General features: G+C 39.9%; 1 protein-coding gene across 6 annotated transcripts in view; it reads left to right on the plus strand.

Moving 5' to 3' along the window:
- Window positions 1-17,151, plus strand: part of LOC121943473 (protein Aster-B-like) — a 96,429-nt gene extending 79,278 nt beyond the window's left edge. For 3 of the 6 annotated variants that reach the window (XM_042486992.1, XM_042486991.1, XM_042486993.1), the window contains 16 exons: window positions 5,461-5,545; window positions 6,476-6,579; window positions 6,705-6,800; window positions 7,183-7,263; window positions 8,001-8,116; window positions 9,729-9,891; window positions 10,021-10,213; window positions 10,743-10,886; window positions 10,988-11,106; window positions 11,218-11,360; window positions 11,552-11,655; window positions 12,485-12,785; window positions 13,568-13,579; window positions 13,744-13,851; window positions 14,952-15,072; window positions 16,105-17,151. In XM_042486992.1, the coding sequence (XP_042342926.1) occupies window positions 5,461-5,545; window positions 6,476-6,579; window positions 6,705-6,800; window positions 7,183-7,263; window positions 8,001-8,116; window positions 9,729-9,891; window positions 10,021-10,213; window positions 10,743-10,886; window positions 10,988-11,106; window positions 11,218-11,360; window positions 11,552-11,655; window positions 12,485-12,785; window positions 13,568-13,579; window positions 13,744-13,851; window positions 14,952-15,072; window positions 16,105-16,194 (1,980 nt within the window). In that variant the 3' untranslated portion in view covers window positions 16,195-17,151. The remainder of the gene's footprint in view (window positions 1-5,460; window positions 5,546-6,475; window positions 6,580-6,704; window positions 6,801-7,182; window positions 7,264-8,000; window positions 8,117-9,728; window positions 9,892-10,020; window positions 10,214-10,742; window positions 10,887-10,987; window positions 11,107-11,217; window positions 11,361-11,551; window positions 11,656-12,484; window positions 12,786-13,567; window positions 13,580-13,743; window positions 13,852-14,951; window positions 15,073-16,104) is intronic. The other 3 variants (XM_042486995.1, XM_042486990.1, XM_042486994.1) reach the window with 1 other exon arrangement.
- The last annotated feature ends 5,297 nt before the right edge of the window (window positions 17,152-22,448 follow it).

Here is a 22,448-nt window from a genome sequence, read left to right on the forward strand (position 1 = left end):
GCAAAGCCACACTTTAGAAGAAGTGATTTTGACTTTTGGCATTTTTGCTCATGGTCTTATTTATTTAATTAAAATTTATATTGACTGTAAGAATGTTATGGATTAGTGTATTACAAGTCCCTAAGATGGTGATCAATGGCCAGTCACCACTCACACTTCTAATTCTGGTACGCAACAGGTGGTAACAAGCCCACTGAGTTCCTCACTGTACTAAACAAATCAACAAACCATCACAAGGGCCTCTGGACGAGCCGTGAATGCCTTTGAACAACAGGGGAATGGAGTATGGAGCTTTAGGTCATGGCATGTTTCCCTCCAGCCCGACTCCTGTTTCCGTGTCCACTGTCCAAAAACACGGACAGTAGGATGTTAAGGCTTTAGGGTCTGGGTATTACAAGCAACAGAAAAAGCAGGGACCTCCCTGCAGAAAGGGAAATAAAGAGATGCTGTTGATTTGATAGAGGCTTGATCCAAACAGTCCAGACTACTTCTTTAATACTTCTCTGAAACACTCGGCTAAAGCAAGCCACTCACATTTTCTCTTCTGACTGTAGAACAGAGCATTACAAGTAACAATCTAGAGTTAATGTTCCTCCTGTCTGACTAACAGATGCAAATGTCATGTTTACAGACGACATACAGCTGGCTACCAGCGCAGTGTATATCAAGTGTACAAGATACCAGGAACATCTGCTCTGGTCAACAAATATACCCCATTCGTTTACCCCAGCTAATTTTGCCCACTACTAGGTCCTAAAAACTTAATTTTTAAAGGACAAATCCAGTGATATTTTGTAATTGTCAACAAATTCCATTAAAAACAAGTAGTGTGTGTGTTGCCAAAGCCAGATACAGCTTATTCCTTTGTGCCATAGTGCCTTATTTGGTGGATTTCCATCTAAATGTAGCATGCATTTTAAACAAAGTTTCAGAAAAACAGCAAAAAATAAATGCACATTTCCATGCCTTTTCATCTGTAACTGTTAGACAAAGATAAAATAACAGCTTTGTAGTCTCGGTAGAGCTCTCGTAACAGCCCTGTGTGTATGCATAAGTATGTTAAGCTCTCAGTTGCATATGCGATAAATGCATATGTATTTATTGTTGGAATCTGTTTCCCTTGCACTTGGTTGCTTTTCCTTTAATTGATACACCAACTTTCCACAACCACCTAGCGTAAAACTATTAAGAACACATCCGTGAGCCAAACTGTTGAACTGGGTGACATGCTCCTTCATCACCATGAACATGGGCATGGCAGTTTATTTTGAGTCAGTCCCACACACACCATGCCGCTTCTATTAATACTCGCTTGTACAGCATGTGTATTAATCCGCAGCTGAAAATAATCCCCAACAAATACGTTTACTCCTGTTTGAGTAACATTTGCTCAAAAACTACAGTGCCCAGCTGCTTTAGAAAATGTATTAGCCTTTATAAAAATGAAACAATACATGTGTGACCTGTTCATAGAGATGTACCTCTTCAGTAGGAGCCAGCAGGATTGGAGCTGAGGTCCACAGATAGAATAGGAAAGTCAGAAGGAATTGAATGACAGATTAAGGCATCATTGGTTTTGGTCTTTTCATGGAATTTATTGACAATAAAAAAAAGATTAATGCCAGCCTTATCCTGTAAAACAAGTGAAAAATTGTCTGCCAACTAATATTTCACCTTTACATTATTTCACTCTAAAAACTGAATATCAGACCCAGTTAGCGATCCAATTGTGATTTTTGTGCTGTGTGAAGTTGGCAGTATGAATGAGTGAAATTTGCCAGCACAATATACTCATGACGGTGAATTTACCTTTTAAAAAAGATTTATCTCAGCACTGTGTTTTCCTGACATCTTGTACATTCATCTTTACTCACACAATGAAAACTGAAACATCAGTCAAGTGAAATAAGCCCAATAGGTAGTTTTGCCTCAGATGACTGTATGCAAGGTGTCTTACCCCATGATGCACCTGCATGTAGGACAGCATGTATGTGTGTGTGTGTGTGTGTGTGTGTGTGTGTGTGCGCGCCTCTACATGGCAATGATGACCTCCCATGGCACTGAAATCAAAGTGATTAAAAACCCATCCGTCCTAATGTGAGTTCTGAGCCTGTCTGAGGTTCGCACAGTGGCCATCTTTCTTCCCTCTCGCAGCACAAGGTCATTCGCTTTGCATCTACACAAGTTTGCCACAGTGCCTCTGTTGCAACCAGCAGGCTTGAGGACGATAGCAACAAGAAGGAAAACACTGTCAAACAGTGCACAGATAAGCAAGATTAGTGCTTAAGCCGGTGGATATATTGAATTTGTTTAAATCTACATAAATTGTTGCTGTAGAGAGTGTCCGTCAAGCCTTTCACATGGTTTCGCTCTGATCGATACTCGCCCTCATACTTTGCCTCTCAAATGTCAAACTGCCACAGTGAAAGGATGCACACATATACCTCAAGCCCTCACCCCCCTGAAAACACTAAAAACCCCACCCTGCTTTACAGTGCCAGTCTCCTCCATCCCCTAATGTTTGTCCAGCGTTAATAGTTAACCAAATCTATAAACACTGTGTATCCACAGTCCCGCCTCATCCCGAGTCTCATACTGTCACCTGAACGCTGCATCACTCACAATGGCCTCTTTATTTGCTTGATTTATTTGAGAAAATGAATAAAGAACCACTCTCTGCACGGACACCACCAGTAATTTGTTGGCAATTTAGCTGAAATTTCATCTAAGCGATGCAAAGACATTCTCAACAGCCTTTTTAGAGTTGAATGATCACTGTTTTCCAAGAGGCCTGCTGCCGAAGAATATCTTCTATTTTTACTGCGTCTTCGTCAGTGTCTTGCTTACATGAGGACTGGGAAATATCTGCAGAGAAAAGGTGGAAGAAGTTATGGCTGAATTCCATTTCCAGTGTGGCCTGCACATTTGCCTCATCCAGCCGGAGTCAATGAAATGCAAGCAACATCTTCTTCTCTTTATAGCCGCTGGGAATTCCATCACTCTGCCCACCTTCTCGACTCTTGAAATGTTTTTAGTTAAAATTAGTAGGAGCACATGCACACCAATTGTTTTTAAACGCTGCTAAAATAGAAGCCGCGAGCTCTGCATGTTTCTTGCCTGCTAAGAGTAACAGAAGGTGATCAAGTATCACAAGTACATGAATGACCCCAATACCAAAACAGGGAGAGAGGAGGGGGACGCTTCATACCTTTAGATCGTCACTTTTGGTACCTTTACTTTGGATACTGGCAACGTAAAATGAACGATCAATTGAAACAGACAAAGACATATTTACAGTATTTTGTCACTTCACTCTGCGATGTAGCCTCTGGACTACAAACCAGTGCAGACTCTGTCAAGATTGATGGTGTTGTTTTCCATGCAGAGGTAACTGGAGGTTATGCTCACATCTGTTCTCTGTAACTCAATCACATGGACGAACAGCGAGACGGACTCAACACATACTTCAGTGGACTCCAAACATTAATTTCTCTCTCTCTTTTTAAGTTTTCTTTCCTCTTAGCGACATCTTTGTTTGTGTTTGCCCTCCTATCCACAAAGTAAACGTTTCATTCTTTTCTAGTCGTAAACTGGGTAATTACAAGGCACTCAGACCTGGACAGCACCACACACACTTAGCTTACACACTTACCAGGAGGAGTAAGCAGGAAAAAAGGAAAAAGCTACCGGCATGATAATAAAGGACTTGTTGGCTGGGGTTACTAGAGGGCAACGGCCGTAACTCCTCTCCCAGTGTGTGTGAAAGGGAGAGAGAGAGAGAGAGAACGACAGAGCAAGACAAGGATCATGTGGCTGGAGTGTGCCGTCCACCGCTCAACACTGAAAGGGAGCTGCACCCAAAACAGGGGGGCGGATACTGCAGCTTCCAAAACCACTGGACTTGCAAGCTCTGGGTGCTCTTATTTTCCGAAACCTACCGTAACTGACAAGTCGTCCAACATCAGCAGAGCCCACTACTGGGGCCCCCTGTTTTGGAAAATTAGCTGCCATCCAGGCGCCAAATAGGATCTGGTGCGGTGAACATGGAATTGGATGAGGATTGCACGATGTCAGACTGGGAGGCCGTGCTGGAGCTGGATGAGGCGTTGGCAGGGTGGCTCCTGCAGGGTCCAGCGAGAGGGGAGTGGGGTTGGGAGTGGGGCTGGGCTGCCTCGAACCTTCAGGACCCTGAGTGGGACACTGAGGAGATCCCTGCTGTAAGTTGACAGATTTATTGAGCTTATTTTGGATAATGTAAAGTCACAAGAGAGGGGTGAGTGAAAAGGCTTCGCAGCACTTTTTATTGTATGCTGCTGTAAGCAGTCTGTGGTAATTCCCCACTACTAAAGAAAACAACTGGTTTGGGTCTGAGTCATAGCTATTTCTCCCAGAGCTCATAGAGGCCTGTTTTTTAGAGTGTTCATCAGGTTACTGTGTGAGTGTCTTGATGTATAAACAATGCGTTTTAGTTGTTTTTGGTCAGGGATAAAGGTTTTCAAACAAGGAACTTGCTAACTCCGTGCAGTAAGTAAATGGCTCTCACATTCTCTCAGAGCAGTGAATCTCATCACCACAGCAGAGTGGAAGCAGAAGCAGATACTCCCCAACAGTGTTTCACTATTCCAAACACTTCGCTTCACATGGGATGTAATGATTTTAAATGTGAACAAGCTGTTCTTTTCCCACCAGCTCTGATCCAAAAGACTATATTTTTCTTTTGTCTCGGCATACGTCTTGTTATTGTATTGGCAGCTATTGTTTCCTGAAGTTTTCCTGTTAAAGGAAAGCATCTGGCACCGACAGTGAGAGCCCTCGGTCTAGCACACATTTGGAGATTTTCATCCATAACAAGCGTTCTCTGTAAATAATCAAGTCCGCTGAAGCCAAGTGAAGAAAAGTGTGTTGGATAGGAATATCCTTCCCTGTGTTTAAAAGCTTTTGTTTGACCAGGTTAATCAAACAACTATGCACAGTTTTGTTTGCAGTTGTCCAACCCCTTGTCACAAGACAAAGCCTCATTGTCAGACACATGTTGCTCTGCAATGCAACTCTGAGAATGTGACTCATTTTGTAAATGCTCATAGTCATGGCAGCATGTGTATTGAATGATCCGCCGCGGGCTGATGTTTTGGCATTGCGCTTTCAATTAATGACGCAGCCTTGAAGATAATTTAGGCCACCTCTGCTTGCCATTCCCTACACATCCATTTCCAGTGCCTGTCAAAACCACCCACGGTAAGATCAAAGTAAACCAGACATCCCGATCAAACCTGTGAGTGGTTTTAACAAGGTTATCTCACATGCTCATGGAAACGAATAACTCGAAGCCTGCGTGATGTAGACGACACTTGTGAGTGAGCGAGTCAGAGAGCATGAAGAGTGTTGGGAAGCGTGTGTGTGTGTGTGTGTGTGTGTGTGTGTGTGCGCGTCTGTGTTTCTGATATTTGCCTGTCTCTGCAGGTGCTGAGCCCAACATACAAGCAGCGCAATGAGGACTTCAGGAAACTCTTCAAGCAGCTTCCTGACACAGAAAGACTCATTGTGGGTGAGTGGACGCCACAGACACTCAGGGTGCAGATAAGCTGTTAGTCATTAGAAAATGATTAATCCTAACAGGACAAAGAGGGGACACAAACAAATACTGGTCCTTCCAGGTGTCAAATATCATGATTATAATATCGCTACATCACTGATGAAGTTAAAAAAAAAATTAAAGAAGACAATTGTCTACTTATTTTAGAGGAACTTCAAAGCCGATAATGAACTTTTCCAGCAGTCTAAAATACATGCTGCTCTGTGCCCTGAACACATAATGTCCCAAGTTCAGCTGATTTGTTCTGGCTTATTTTACCCAACTCCTTAGTGAATGCTGTGGTTGTCTGAAATGTCTAAAAAAATCCTTTCCATGAACTCCAAATGACCTAGTGGTATATGAATTGAGCTTTATGGTTTGGTTATGATGAGTTCACAACTAATAAACAAGATATACACGCAAGGCAGTGAGGTTTCTGTATTGCAGTGAAGTGATTAAATTAACTGTCAATATAAATACATTTGATTGAATTTACATGTTTTCATGTCTGATTTATGGAGAGAAATTTTTTGACCCTCCGAATCATTTAGCAATCGTCTGTCTTAGTGATGGAGTTTCTCTGTGATGTAATTTGGAGAGGTGTGGACTTCATTTCCTGAATCAAATATATTCATTCCCAGCATGCATGTCAACACTTAATTCCATTTTCAACAGTATTCAACCAGGTTGCAGGAGAACACCATAAAGAAGTTAATAAAGTTACAATTCAGCAGTTGGAAAAAAACGTACAAAAACTATGCATTGGTCAAACGAAAAACAAATTGCAGTACACAAAACATGTAGGTCGAAAAATTACAAAGACACAAGTGGCACAAGGTGTTTTTGTTTTTGTTTTTGTTTTGTTTTGTTTTGTTTTTATTATGTGACGTATTTATGCTCCAGACTACTCGTGTGCTCTTCAACGGGACATCCTCCTGCAGGGACGACTCTACCTCTCTGAGAACTGGATCTGTTTCTATAGCAACATCTTCCGCTGGGAAACACTGGTATGCTTGTTAACGCTCTTTGCGTTCCTATGCTTTTTTTTATATTGGCAGTATTGGGTCACACTTGGAACTGTAATGTGTGTGTGTGTGTGTGTGTGTGTGTGTGTGTGTGTGTGTGTGTGTAGCTGACAGTACGGCTAAAGGACATCTGCTCAATGACAAAAGAGAAGACTGCCCGCCTCATTCCCAATGCCATCCAGGTCTGCACAGACACTGAGAAGGTAAGGATGCAGAATGACTAAATGTTTTGTTATTGTTATTACAAACTAATGAGGAAATTCAGTGAATATGTTATAAATCTTTGCCTAAATAGACAACAGTAAAGCCTTGAGGTACAAACTCTGGCTCATAATAGGAAGACTGGTGATTTAATCTTTACCGCCAACAGGGGGAACATGCTCCATCACAAATTGGTGACTGGAGAATGGTTGGCAAGATATTAATGTCCACCATTACTGCCAAAATATGTCGCTACAAATTAATATACTCCCACAATAGAGGGGTTTAAACCATGCCCATCAAAAATTACAGTTTAATTACCACAGTTATTTCATTCCCCTGCTCACCAGACTCATATATATATTTACTGTGTATTTTTCACAGCACTTTTTCACCTCATTTGGAGCCAGGGACAGGACTTACATGATGATGTTCAGACTTTGGCAGAATGCACTGCTGGACAAGGTAAGCAAATCTGGTCTACCAGTTTGCTATTTTTTCTAATTTTGTCTGAAAGGTATTATTTTTCCTCTGCTGTGTTTTACAAATCTCCTTATTAACTTTCGACTTTTGATTTGAGATCTTTTATTTGGATCATTCCAAATGAAACAGGTGATTTAAACACCAGAATACCCATCAGAAATTTTCTGTACACAACATACTTATTTCACATCTGAAAAGGAGGAGGAAGTGAATACTTATCAAATTTCTGTCCTAGTATTCACCATCGATTTGACTGAACACACACACACACACATAAAAAAAACAAAGAAAACACATCAAAACAAAGAGCAAAGTCACACTATCAAAACCAACCTACCAGTCTTGTCCCATGCTTTACTGTGCCAGTTCTCCTTCAATATTTTGTTTTTAAAAATGTGTTCAAATTTGTTAAATGTTCGACATGTTTTCATTTCTACACTACAGCTGTTCCATAATTTAGCCCCTTGGACTGTAATATCATGATATAGTGTGTTAGTACTCACAAATTGTTTTTTGAACTTACAAATTCCTCTCAAATTATGGATACCGTCTTCTATTTGAAACAGATTTTGGATACTTTTGGGTAGTAACTGATTTATGCTCTGTACATGATTTGAAATCGACAGCATCTTTGAATTTGGGTGCTTTTAGTTGTTGTTGGTTCTCTATAAGTGATTTTGTTTACGACTCTTATGGCTCTTTATTTCTCCATCTTGCAGCCCCTGTGCCCCAAAGAACTGTGGCACTTTGTTCATCAGTGCTATGGCAACGAGCTGGGCCTAACCAGTGACGATGAGGACTACGTTCCCCCTGATGACGACTTTAACACCATGGGGTGAGTCTATTTATGCTGCAGCATCAGTCACTATGGATACAGCCATACACATCTTTCAGTCAATTACCTAATTCCCCAAATTACAAAATAATTAGAGCTGGAACACTCACATGCTCAGTCACATACAAGCACTCTTCAGCTCTCTCAGCTAATCCATTTAGATACACAGTTACCACACTCAAGATCCTTCTCAGCTTCTCAGCTAATTGACACTGCAGTTTTATAGCATTTGTTTTCAACCCACTGGTTTACCAGCGAGGTTTTATCTTGCTCAGCAACTTTGGAGTACTTAAAAGCTGCAGAAGATGCAACACAGCAAATACTGCTTTTGTGTGAAAGCTTAAAGGATTCCTCTCTGCTCTGACTCTTCCTATATTTTCCTTTCATGTCTGAAGTAGATTTACAAGGTCAAATCAATACGGAGTCATCTATTTGGTCGATGCTGTTCTGTCAACCCACCTTTGAGGAGATGTGGGCTCTGTATGTGATCTGAATGTTGTGACTGCAGAATCTTTTATCTGTATCCTTTAGGGGAAGTTTAATGTATAACAAAACCAAAATCTTTATTTTTAAAGTAACTAGTAACTAAAGCAGTCACTTAAATGTAGTAGAGTACCTCAAAGTTGTATTTATTACAGGACTTGAGTAAATGTACTTAGTTTACATTCCACCACTGCCTATATCCAGCCATCTGCACACTTCTCTCTGTGAACTCAAACTGCTTATGTAAAAGGACAGCTTCTCTTCAAAGCTCAACTGAGCTCAAAATGAAACTGCCGTCCTTGTTGCTCTACATATGTATTTGTAAAGTGAAGTAATCGCTTTCAGCTGTTTCCCACACATACAGACTTGTTTTAGAATTTCTTTAATCTGCACACAGATTCATGTGCACACCTGGATGCTAAACCAACTTTGCTGTGAGAGTTCAAACCATAGACTGTACTTAAAGATGGACACTGCATCTCCACTTCCTCCCGCTGTACATTAAATGAAGCCAAAATATCCCAGATCTGGGTGCTGCCATCTTGCTCTGGTGAGCATTTGGAGCCTGTGAAGAAGCAATCTGTGCAGTAACGAGTTCCCGCCCTCACACCCATCCAATCAGTCACGAACAGCGCCACTGATCGCGAGCACACAGTTGTCAATCATGACGTCACACCCTCTTCCCATAGCACCAAATTACTAATTAAAATTAAACATATCTGACAAACACTATCATATATATCAGCATGATAAAAACTATCTGAAAAGGACAGAAACCATCTTTAGGAAAATTTTATTTGATATGTACTTATATACGTATATTTTTTAGTTTAGTTTTGTCCCATTCACTAACATGGAGGGGGCGGGGTTTATGACTTATACTGCAGCAAGCCACCAGGGGACGATCGAGACGTTTTAATGCTTCAGATTGGGTTAGCTGTCATGCCGTCTATCTTTACATACAGTCATTGGTCCAATAATCCATCCTTGTGTAAAAAAGATGGCTGAAGATAAAAAGTTTACAAACACTGCTTGACACAGTCGTTGCAAGAACCTTATTCACTGTGTGAGATAAAATGAGTACAACTGAGTAAAGTTTTTGCCTGACGCTGCTTTCTGGTGCTTTCAGCTTCAGTGAAGAGATCCCCAATGAAGAGAATGAGATCAACAATGACAACTTGTCTAAGAGCAGCGCTGAGGCCAAGCCAGAGGGGAGCCCTCCTCTGTTACATAAGAAAGTAGTCCCAAACAGCACCATCCCCAGCCCAGGCAACTCTGACCCACCCATCACAGTGAGTTACATATATATACACACACATATTTATATAACTGCAACATCTCTCAGAGTCAGAAAACATTTGAGATTTCATAGGGAAAATGTATCATTGTGACCGATGCCTTTTGTTCTTGTTTTCTTCCAGTTTGACCTCCCAACAGAAGAGTATGCAGACTGCCTACCAGACGGCGAGTTGCTTACTGTCCCCCTTTTAGTGGAAGAGAAGAACAGTGATACTAGCGGGCCTGGTGGTCCTGTCCCCTCACCGTCTCTGGACTTCAATGACAACGAAGACATCCCCACCGAGCTCAGTGATTCCTCTGAAACACACGATGAGGGTAAGTGCACAACACAGAATGAACAGTAGGAATGCCCGATATTGGATTTTTTGCCGGTATCTGATATGCCGAGGTATAACAACCCATTGGCCGATAACCAGTATCGATATATCCGATTTTTTTCCCACCTAGCTTTAGTGATCATCAGGTCTGCTCTGTAGTAGATTAACTGTAGTAGATTATCATATGATGCATACTCTTATCATGATAGCCCACCAACAGATGGACACGTGAAATACAATGCTTTTCAACGTATGCCACAATAATTTCATGTGCAAAATAAGAAAAATACTTCAGTTTATGGTAGATTTTGTATATCTTCACTTTGACAAAAAATTGGTATTGGGTTGTCATATCGGATGAAATCAGCACGTTGGCCGATTCTGATGTTTCATTTTGAAACCAATATCTGCCGATACCAATGACATGCCAATTTTATCATGCATCCCTAATGAACATTTCTCTTTCCCCGTAAATATGTTATCTGTATCTGCCTACATTTATTTGTCTTCTTGTCTTGGACATGTAGGTGAAGTACAGGCCTTTCATGAGGATCTGAATGGCAGGCAGTACATCAATGAGATCTACAAGTTCAGTGTGGACAAGCTCTACGGTATCCTCTTCACCGAGTCACAATTTATGAGCGACTTCATGGAGCAGAGACGATTCTCAGGTCAGTATTTCTGACGCTTTTACTGCTGACCCTCAACCTCTCTGGAGGAAAGGCAGACCAAAAATGTGACCATTTCTTTCTTCTATTCATTTGCTGTTTAGATGTGGTGTACCACCCATGGAAGAAGGAGGAGGCGGGGAACCAGACCAGAGAGATAATGTACACCATCTCGCTGTCCAACCCCCTAGCCCCCAAAACAGCCACAGTCACTGAAACACAGGTACTGTCAACTCTAGTGTATCAGAAAGATTTCTTCTTATTTCAATCCTCTGAGTTCGAGATGGCTTTTCAAATAATAATCAAATAAACCAAATGTTCCTTCTTGTATCAGACTCTGTACAAAGCCAGCCAGGAAAGTGAGTGTTACATCATCGACGCTGAGGTCATCACACACGACGTGCCCTACCACGATTACTTCTACACTCTCAACCGCTACATGCTCACCAGGGTGGCCAAGAACAAGTGTCGGTTACGGTGAGTAAGATGTGGTCAAGACACCCACAGCTCACACCAGAAGCATGGTGTCGTACTATGGGGTGTTTGTTTTACTTTTCAATGACTTTACATTTACTTTTGCTTTTATTTTCATCTCTTACTTATTTATATTTACAGAATACATCTTATTGTAAAAGATATGCATAAATGCATTTCTTTCTGTCGCTCAGGGTATCAACAGAGCTGCGCTACAGGAAACAGCCTTGGGGCCTGGTGAAAGGCTTCATAGAGAAAAACTTCTGGAGTGGGCTGGAAGAGAACTTCCGCCATCTAGGTAAACTTGAGTGTTGTTTGTTTGTCTGTTTACACACTTACATTATGTTGTAGTTTCCCCCAGTGAAAACATATTGAAATATATATATAAATATATATATTTTCACAAAAGTATAACATTTTTTATGATTCTGAAATGTAAATGAGCACATATATCAGTGGGGATTCGCTGATATTTTTTAAGGGATTTGGGTAATATTAAAGAGAGAAAATATGGGAATGACAACAATCAAAGGATAACTTTGGTATTTTTCAACCTTGACCCTACTTCCCCATGCTGTTTTGTCTAAGTCTAAGTGACGAATAAGATCAACAATTTTTGAAATCATCCCCTTGTGAGTGAGAACAGACTGCAGTTTAACCACTCAGGGCAGTATGCGCCTTTTTTTGATCAGTGTATGATATTTTTTGTTCAGCCAGAACCAGTCTAGAAATAAGTTCTCTGCAGCCATCATTTCCATTATGTTGCCAGATACGTGGGATAACAATCTGAGCCTGTCAGTGGAAAAAACAAGCACTTTTAGTGGATGCATATTGAGGGTGCACAAATGCCCTGAGTTTACACGGCAGGCAGCTTTGCTGCTGCTGCTGCAGTCTTTCTCGATACTGTATCAAAACATTTTTTAAAAATTGTAGTTCCCATCACATAGACATGATAAATATGTCAAAATAGGGTCAAGGTTGCAAAATACATAAGTTACCCTTTAACTAAACAGGAAACCAATCCAAAAAGACTGCAGCATGTAAATGTTTCCAACGACTAGCAATCTTCAAGTAATCCAGGACCAGACGTGATATGATTGTGTAATCGCTGTCTTCTTCCACCTCAGAGGTGGAGCTTTCCAAGCTGGAGGACATACTGACCGAGTCCCACCAGCTGTCTCCAAAAACAAAGGTGGTGAAAAACTCCACGGTGAGGCGGAAGAAGAGGCCACTCCCCCACATGCGCAGCCAGCACCTGGACGAGGCGCTCAGCCCCGTTACCACGCCAACAGATGAGGAAGTGATTCAGAGAATCAAACAAGTGGCAGGCTCCACGCAAACCAGGCACCAGAGTCCAGAACACCATCACCTGCCCGGAGGCCTCGCTCTGTACAGCGTCTCCAAACTGCTGCTCATCATCAGCTTTGTGTACGCAACTCATCACAACACACGCAATCACTCACGTCAGGATGCTTGTTTATTTGACCATGAAGATGCAAATACAAATTTGACACATGCTCATTTCAAGTATATTAACCCTTTCAAACATGGGCGACATCAATTTCATGTGTTATGACGGCTTTTTCAAACGTTTAAACCTTTGAAATTTGAGCAAATTGGTTTGATTTCTTTTGAAAACATGGCTAAAATGCAAGAAGGAACTCTGCAAAAGATGTGCCACAAATTGCAAGAAATTAGGAAAAGCTTTCAAGAAAATGAACTGAAAATTAAAAAGAAAAAAGACAGAAAAGCGAGAACAGAGGGGAGGAAAAATATTTGAAAATAATTATTAGAAAATAATTACTTAATTATAATGATATATTTAAAGTTAATTAGATTTGCATTTCCTTTTTTCCAAGCCATTTCCTTGTTTTTGTTTTTGTTTTTACCATTTATAAAAAAAAAAATTGTGCTAATTTGGTAATGGTAATGGTAATTTTCTTTTTTTGTACTTTTAAGAAATTTCTTGCTAATTTTCTTCTTTCGTTGCTCATTGCCTTCGTCTATGTGAAAGATTAAGCCAGTTTGCTCAGGTTTAAAGGGGTTAAACTGAGAGTTTTGTCTGAGTCTCTTGTGTCCTCATTTCTCCAGTAGACTGTGGAGTTTTTGTGTAACTTTCAATTAAACATTTTTTTGTTTTCTTATAAATATTTCATTGTAGCTGTCTTGAGTGTAACCTCTCTCTCCTCTCCTCTCATTGCCATCCATAGGATCTGTCTAAGGTACATAATCCGATTAGCCACCATAGCTGGATGTGTATGTTAAAAAGTGTTCCCAGCGTTGTTTGTCATTGCCATGAACAGATTAGCTACTTTATGTTCACCGTGAATGAATGATGACTGATGAATGTATTGACTCTCCTCCTTTCTTTGTTGCCCTCCATCAGCCTCGTCCTGCTGGTGTTCCTCAACATGATGCTCTTCTACAAGCTGTGGATGCTGGAGTACTCAGCACAGTCCTTAACAACCTGGCAAGGTCTGCGGCTTCATGAAAGGTACACACACACACAAATGTATACACACCTATATTTTAGCACCCATCATTTATACAGAACTCATTTATTACAGATGTAACCTGATTAATTGATATTTTGGGCATTTAAACAGGATCTGTCACTGCAGACACGAGACTGAATGGAGTTCTGTTTATCTGTTTGCCCAAAAGGTGTACACACACGAATATACACAGACAGTTCCAGACATGCACTTAAACACACACCAGGGCTCAATTATAATAATGGTTGCCAGGTCGAAATTGGCAGTGCAAACTGTTTTTTTCAAACAGCTAATGTACACTCCAAAATAAAAGCTTTTTTAAATATTTGTTGCATTAATTACATTTAAAGGTAGGATTTGTAGGAATAGGAAATGGAATATAATACAATGTGTTCTTTTCACCTCAAATAATAATTGTGTTTTCATTACATTAGAATGAGCCGTTAATAAACACAGGAGGACTCTAACCAGGAGAAAATTCAGATAGTTGCAATCTTCAATCATCACCAATAGGTGCCACTAAATCCCCCTAAATTTTATACTCTCGTCCTTTAAATGCTCCTACTGTCAGAACTGAAACCAGATAATGCTGCGAGTGCATTGGTGTGTTTACTCATGTGCACTTAGGCATCTGTTTTGGAAATAATGGCAAAGTCTGTGAAGAACAGCTGGACATCTTAACTGAAAAAAATTAAGATTCAAACTATGTTTCAAAGTAATGAATTAAGTTTCAGGTTAAAAAAAAATTCAGTCACTTTTTGACTCACAATACCAAAACAATTCTTTCTATCTGATGTATAACTATATAATATTTTAATTACTCAAAATATGAAGTGACTATTGTAAGTTTCGGCAATCAAAAGCTAAAGCCTTGTTACAAGTCAGGAAATTACTTTTAAAAGTAAGTTTAGCCCTGCACACACTCTAGTAGATCCATATGGTGGGTGACGTGTGTGGCAAGAAAACATGGAGCTTCTTAAATTACCCGAGTATAGCTGAGGGCTTACGGAAACAATTTATCCAAACTGTTTGTTGGGTTGAGTGGCTGCACACTGATGTTGCTAATGTGTGTGTGTGTGTGTGTATATGTGTTTCCCAGTAAACTGCCTCAGACGCAGATGGAGTGGGCCCAGCTCCTGGAGGCGCAGCAGCGTTACCATGACACCGAGCTGCAGAAGTGGAGGGAGATTATCAAGTCGTCAGTAGTGCTGCTAGACCAGGTACTCAGACACAAAGACACATTTTCAAAATCACAATGCGAGGTTAGTGATACCCCCAAATTTTGACAATACCCACACAATGTGCCTGCTTTTGTATTGGGTTTTGCGTAGACACTGCACATATAACAAAGAACAGGACGTACTGTATTTACTAGTTAGTCATATGGTGACAGACTCATAAAAGTTATATTAGCACCACAGATAGCTCGCTGAACTATTTCACGATGTATGACTAATTCAGACCTGCAAAAGGCTTTACGTCCACTGCAAATGGAGGGAGCCTTTGAGCCAGTAAACCTGAACTACTGGATATAATATACCTTAGTTCAATACCATACAAAGCCAACTGGTGCTTCTGGGTGTTGTACACAATATGATTTTAAAATTGTAATGTAAAACAGTGACTCTAGAAAAAAGCTAATGCCTAAAGATTCTGAGACGGCAAAAACAGACATTTGCTGTTCAAGGACAGCTGATCATATAGTCACAACATTCACAGTTTAAATTAATCTATTTAAAAAAATATATATTTAATTATTAACCCTCAGTATATCACAACAGAACTGCTAGATAAAATAGAGGCTATTGATTACTTTTGCCAGATTACAGAAATTCTTCTCAGGCAATGTTTAAATCAACCTTTCCACCATCAATGAATAACCAGCACTTTCAGTTGTCACCCAGTGTAAATAAAGTCTGCAGCACCGTGTGAGAAATTAATATTTTTTTCACATGAATGTGTCTTTTGTATCAGTCGGTGTCCCCTCTCTAAATCTGGATGTTTTTGCGGCCCTGGTAACGTTTCTTTTTTCTGGGATAAATAAACTTGTCTGAATCTGAATCTGAAATGCACCACCACACACTTCTAGGGTCATGCATGATGCATACATTACGAGTCTTTGCATGTTTTTTTTTTTTTAGTAAAAATCCGTACTTAAGTGAATAGTTCCATGTATTATTCTAAATCAGTGTCATTTCACTGTGATTAATAACTTAAGAAACACATCGTTTTTCCTCCTTTCCCTTCTTTAGATGAAAGACTCGTTATTGAACCTCCAGCGAGGCATTGGTTTAAGGGACTACAGCTCCGAGGCTGAGGAGAAGAGAAGTCGCTATCACTGACACAACACCATCAAGGCCATGAGGGCGTGCTGTGCAATATACTGTAGGACCTGTTTTGTTTGTGAAACAGTATGCAGGCGGCAGCAAGACAGAGAGAGAGGACAGAGGGGGAGGCGGGACCAACAGTGAGCTGGTCCAATAGACACAAAGAGTGGAACAGTCGTCTCCAGCGCACAGAGGTTAAAACCCCCAGGAGGAGGGAATCACGGACGGGAAGTGCCCCCATCACACGCAGGAACTGAGGTGTCCCGACCATCACTGAGGCATTGAGCGAAGATGCTCCTTCTCTACACCTGTTGGATAAACCGTTTCCTTCTTCTCTCTTATTTCCAAGTGCATCCTACTGTAAGCCATGTCGACCAGAGTCGCAGAGAGCAAGAAGGAAAACTACTGCATGCATTTAGACAACCTAGCTCCCCTCAGTCAGTGTTAATGTGGTCCAGTTCCAGTCTATGTGTGTCAACAAAAAAAAAGAAGAACAGAAGAGATCAAATCGGAGGAAGGGGGTCCTTACGAGTCTTAACGGCTGTCTACACTCTCTAGACTGTTCCAAACCAATCGTCCCTCTAGAGGTTCTCGCTGCAGCGTCCCTTTAATGAACCTCCATGTAATCAGAGTGCAGTATCGTTCCACAACCAAAATAAGAAAACAGGTGTTGTAGCCGGGAGCTCATCTTCACCGATCAGTTCCGATTGCCTTGTTTGAAGCTGGCTGCTTGGTCTCCGTCAGGGCTGGTTCCCTGTCCGACTGTTGTGTTGAAATATTTATAAGCAGAAGCGAAAGACTGATGAGACCCAGGCCAGTGATTTTAACCCTATATGCAATTCACAAAATCAGTTGCCCCTGCCACAGTTCTAGCTATCTGACATGGCATTATTCCTCATCTTTTTAATAAAGCAGAATGTATTAGCCTGGACTAAAAGGCCAGTCTTTGATCACAACCTATTATTTTTTTTTTAAAAAAAGGGGTGCTGCAGCCAGACCAGTAGGGAGACCTGTGTTCTTACATGTTTTATTACTAAACTGTGACTATATCTCTTTAAAATGTTTCAAATTAGAAAGAATTCTATGAATATATTTGAAATATATAAACATTACCTATATTTATTGTTAATTTATGTACATACAGAAGTATCAGAGCTCTAGAACCAGTTAAAGAATTTCTAACAAAAAGTGTTTTCTTCTAAAAAAAAAAATGCATGCCAGATATGTCTGTGACATGTCCAGTGTGCAAGTATGATTCTGCATTTGCGCGATTATATTCGTGCATGTGTGTGTGTGAGTGTACGTGTGTGTGTGTGGGTGTGTGTGTGAGTGAGTGCATGCGTGCGTGTGTGCACAAGTGTGTGCTGTAAAGTGTGACATTTTTACCATTCCACACTTGTATGTTTCTTAATTTCTCTTTTCTGGCTCCTGCAGCCAGAATGCCTTTTTTTTTAATGCTAATGCATTTGGATGCCGCCTTGCATTAGCCTCACCAGGGTACAGTTTACAATCGAAGAGTTTTGTTCCAAAATGACATATCCAACATTTAAAAAAACAAAATACCTTTACAAAATGACTGATTGCTTAAACTATCAATTCATGTCAGTGTTACTAAGTAGCTTAAATCCATGGTTGACAAAAGGAAGAAGACAGAATTCATCATCTAAATGTTTAGATGAACTTGATCATTTTTCTCTTTATAAATGGATAAATAACATTTTGGAGATGAACCCTTCATTTTCCCTCTATGAGCAACCTTTTGACCGTGTCACCACATTAGTGGCTTGACAGTTCTTTGCTAAAAAGGAATAGTTTTCAAATTTTGAAATTGGCTTTCTTTCCAAAAGCTAGATGAAAAGATTGAAGCTAAATATGAAGCTACAGCCGCCTAGCTTAGCTTAGCAGGACGTTTCCTCCTGTTTCCAGTCTTTATGCTGAGACAACCATCTCTTGGCTCCAGCTTCATGTGTACCGTGCATATATGAGTTTCAGTCTTTTCGTAAAACTCACAGACGAGAAAGCAAACAAACAATTCCCAAATTGTCAAACTATTCCTTTAAAATTACATATTCAACCCACATTATATACTCTCTTCCCCCATCTCACATTTCTGTCTTGGATGCAATGAAAGCATGAAAATGAACTCTACGCAACTAAATAGAACCAAAAGAAAGAACAGAAATGGACCTTCACGAATGATCATGTTGTTTTAAATTAAGTATTTATCATGTATGCCATGTATTGTATACAGTATTTACTGGGGTAAGGTGCGGTTAAGAGCGTCTTTTAAGAGCTTATCAACAGAGATCCCTGACAGCTGACAGTTTTCCGTCATGAAAGCTCTTCCAAAAAACAAGAAAACTCTCTTGTGTTAAAGAAAAAAGGAGAAAGTGAAGCACTTTAAGGCCTTTTCAGGTAAAGAATGACGAAAGGACATGGTGGCGTTAGAGTTTGGAGGTAATTGCAGAGCTGAGGTGTTTTTTTAGTTAATTTGACAATCATGCCGGTGATTAACAACTTCCAAACTCATTCAGAGTAGCTGGATTTTATCCTGTTGGTTCACAAATAATGTTACATCTGCTCCAATAGGATATTTGTGCATTATTCTATTCAATGTGGCAATCTCTTTCGATGTCACATCCCAAAGCCTTTCTTGTCTATTTCAGAGCGAGGCAGGAAAAAGTGATTTGTGTGAGGGAAATCTTTACTGTGCCTGCATGGCGTGTTACTAACAAACAGCGGAGCTTCGGGATTGGCCCCCTGCTGCAAGTGTGTGTTCATAAAACATTTGTAGAAAGCACTGAGTAACGATAACACATGGAAACCTTAAGATCTGAATGGGAGTGGTTGGAAATGTTTTCTGTTTTATAGAAATCACTTTCGCAATCCTGATGACACTGAAAGATTTTAGTGAAGTTCTGCTTCATGTATATGATGGTACAGAAATGTCATATGAACGTGTGATTGAAATGCTTTAAAGAGTTTGCTTTTCAAAGTGTATGATGAAATGGATTTTCTTTTCCAGACATGAATTCTACCTTTTGTTTAAAATTGACAAACATTCTCATATTGTTTTGAGCAGGATTTGTAAAATGCTTGATTAAGTTGGTTTTAGTCCCATTTCTTGTTTTATTGACATTTGATTTTTGTTAAGGTTTTTTTTTTTCGGGACACTGAAATTTGATTTCACTGTCAAGCTGACTGAAATAGTTTATTGTGGCCGACACATTTTAATATTGAACCTCAGTCTAAATTAGATATTCACTCCGAGGCTCAGAGGAACTGTCGCAGCAGGTCTGAATTTTATTTTCATAATCTCCACAATTATGCAAATGAAACATATTTGCACCCTCATCATTCCCTTCAAACAGCCATGTTTCTTATTGGATCCAACAAATTTAACTTAAACAAATCTACGACCACTTACAGACAACACCTCTTTGTGTAGTTATTTGCTTTTTTTTTGTTTGTGCTCAGTCTTTCTTCTTCTTCACACAGTTATCTGCGTTACATGAATGATTGTATGATTGCTATCACTGCACAGCTGTGGAACCAAGGTGACCTGAGAGTTCTGGGTGCAACCCGTTTTGTCACTGAAAAACTAATGAATTGTGCGCTTCATTGACTGTATTAATTGGCATTTGCCTTCCTTGTCACAGAGCCGGTGAGGCAGAGGTGCCACCCGTACATCACAGTGCTAGCTAACAGCCTTGGTTAACACACGATAGGAATCACACAGAACCTGCTGAACATGACCACTGATCAAAACTCATAGCAAATGCTCTTCTTCGAGTGTGTCTTGATAAAATATGTACTGGTGTAGTTCTGTTCAAAACAAATTCTACTGTATGTTTTTTTTTTTTTTTTTTTTTTTTTTTAGAAAACGTTTTAATCTCTAGAGAGACTTTTATTGACATTTCTACATGAGATAAATATACTGTAAGTATATGTTGTGTATATCTGCAGTGTGCACACACACACACTGACAAAAGAATTCAACCTGCGCTGCGCGTAGGTTTTGACTTGCCGATGATTTTGCCTCATAGAGACTGAAGATAAAGTGGCTTTCTGGTTCATGTGAAGTAGAGATTGGAAGTATGAATAAAAAAATATATATATAATATTCAAATAATGTTGCTATTTTTGGAGACCTTATTTTGACAAATCACATTAATTTCATACAATTTGTGACCGAATCTCACAGATATGTATAAACTTGTTATCCTTAAAGACCCAGCATGTTTTACCTCAGGAGACTTTACAGTGGAGTTGTAACAGAGGAAGATTGCATGAGGCTCCGAGATGAAATATTCATCTGTTACTGCGCTTTAAAAAAAGAAAAATAAAATCAGAAGACTTTAAAATATTGATGTAAGCTATTGAAAGCATTGTTATTTTGGGAGCTGCACCTACAGCACATGTTTCCCATAACCTACTATGTTGCAGAGCAGCCTGCCCACATGATTCCTGTCGTCTCATTTTAATTACTGTTGCACCGACTGCCTATTAATTACCACTGTCTATGTTGTATAAAGTCAGCACTGAATGCAGGTGAGAGCCCTGATGCCAGTCCAGGTCTCTTAGGCTGCAGGGGATGAGACGAGCCCTGACACAGCTGGGAAGCACAAACTATGGAGCAACAAAACAAAGACATTTACTAAATCTGTGTAAAGTATATTCTTTTTCGTAACATTTCCAAGCAGTGCTTGCATTTTTTTTTTTTCATTTTAGTGCAATTATAATGTCTGTGTCGAAAATACCTAACTTAGCCAATGCCTTTCTTTAAATCTGAGTTATCAAACATACTATTTGCATTACATGTACATGTACCTTATGTACAGTGCAAACAGGTGAGTGGCAGAAGATGTCAATATGAGCAACAATGCTGCTTCTTAAGCTTTTGGGGGTTTTTTTAGATTTGAAGAGAAAACGGCTTAAAGGTTCATGTGTAGAAATTAGTGGCATCTAGTGGTGAGGTTGCAGATGGTGTGTGGGCGAAATATGTTGTCCAACACAAAAAAGTGAACAGCCCCATCTAGAGCCAAAGTTTTGTTTGTCTGTTTTGGGTAACTACTACATAATAATGTGGCATCCATGTCCGAGAGCAAGCACACTAAATACTTTGCTGGTCAATCAAATTGCGAACCTACGTTTTAGCCGTCCACTAACTTTAATGATGACAAATGAAGTTTATCATGCAGCTCCTTTAGACTCAAAATGTTATTGGACTGAATGGATTTAATTCCTGATGAAATGACTCATTCTGCAGGAGTTTTGACACTCAAAAAGATTTATCTATTCTTTTGCAGTGGGCCCCGCATCATCATGTGGCAGACTCAGAAGTTGTAGTTACTCATTTGGGCCACCATTTCGCATCGGCTTCAAAGTCCAGCGCACTTCATGGGGACCTGCAAGGCTGTTCAAAAGAGGCTGGAGCTGTAAGGTATGTCACATGCACAGTGTACCTGGAGCTGCAGTGTTGGAGGGTAACAGCAGATGCCACTAGAAATAAAGAGACGGTATCTGCTCGGGTGCTCTTTAGGTTTGCCATTTTTAGCCTCCTTGGGCACCCCCGGCCCGACAAAACTTTTAAGTACACTCACATTGATGGTGGCTGACATACTATAGACCGTTTGTATCGAGAAAGTATGTTTAGTGTCTTTTATTATAGCATTTTTTTATTCAGTGATAGCATGCCAGCTCTTCAGCGTTTTTGAAACTGCAGACCAGGTTTTACTGCACGTTTTGTACCCCAATGGTGTGACGTCATTTGGAAGAGTGACTTCTCCTGTTTTGATCCTTCTTTGGGGCCTGGGACCCGCTTGTTATTTAGATATTAACGGCTCATTGTTCGGTAACGAAAACACGATCATTCTCATTTTAAGGTGGTTATAAACTAATAAAAGAAAAAGTTATGAATATTATAAACCGTGTCTGACAATAGATGCTTCTAAATCCAAGACACTGAACCTTTACAATGCACAAAATGACACAGTATAATCTGACATATGATCTGTGACTGAATTAAAAAGTCAAATCAAAGATGTTTTCCTGTTTTTTTTACCCAACATGCCCATTGTCAACATTCCTCAACATCTGACAGCACCATGCAGACGCAGCAAGAAAACTTGATACCTGAGTGGATAAAGAGGTAGCACACATTTATATTTATTTATATAAACTAAATCAATATATATAATAAATTAAATAAATAATTATAAAAATGTATTTCATTTATTTATAACACAAATGGGTGACACAGATCTATA

The sequence above is a fragment of the Plectropomus leopardus genome, chromosome 5 (assembly GCF_008729295.1).
Source record: "Plectropomus leopardus isolate mb chromosome 5, YSFRI_Pleo_2.0, whole genome shotgun sequence".
NCBI lineage: Eukaryota > Metazoa > Chordata > Actinopteri > Perciformes > Serranidae > Plectropomus > Plectropomus leopardus.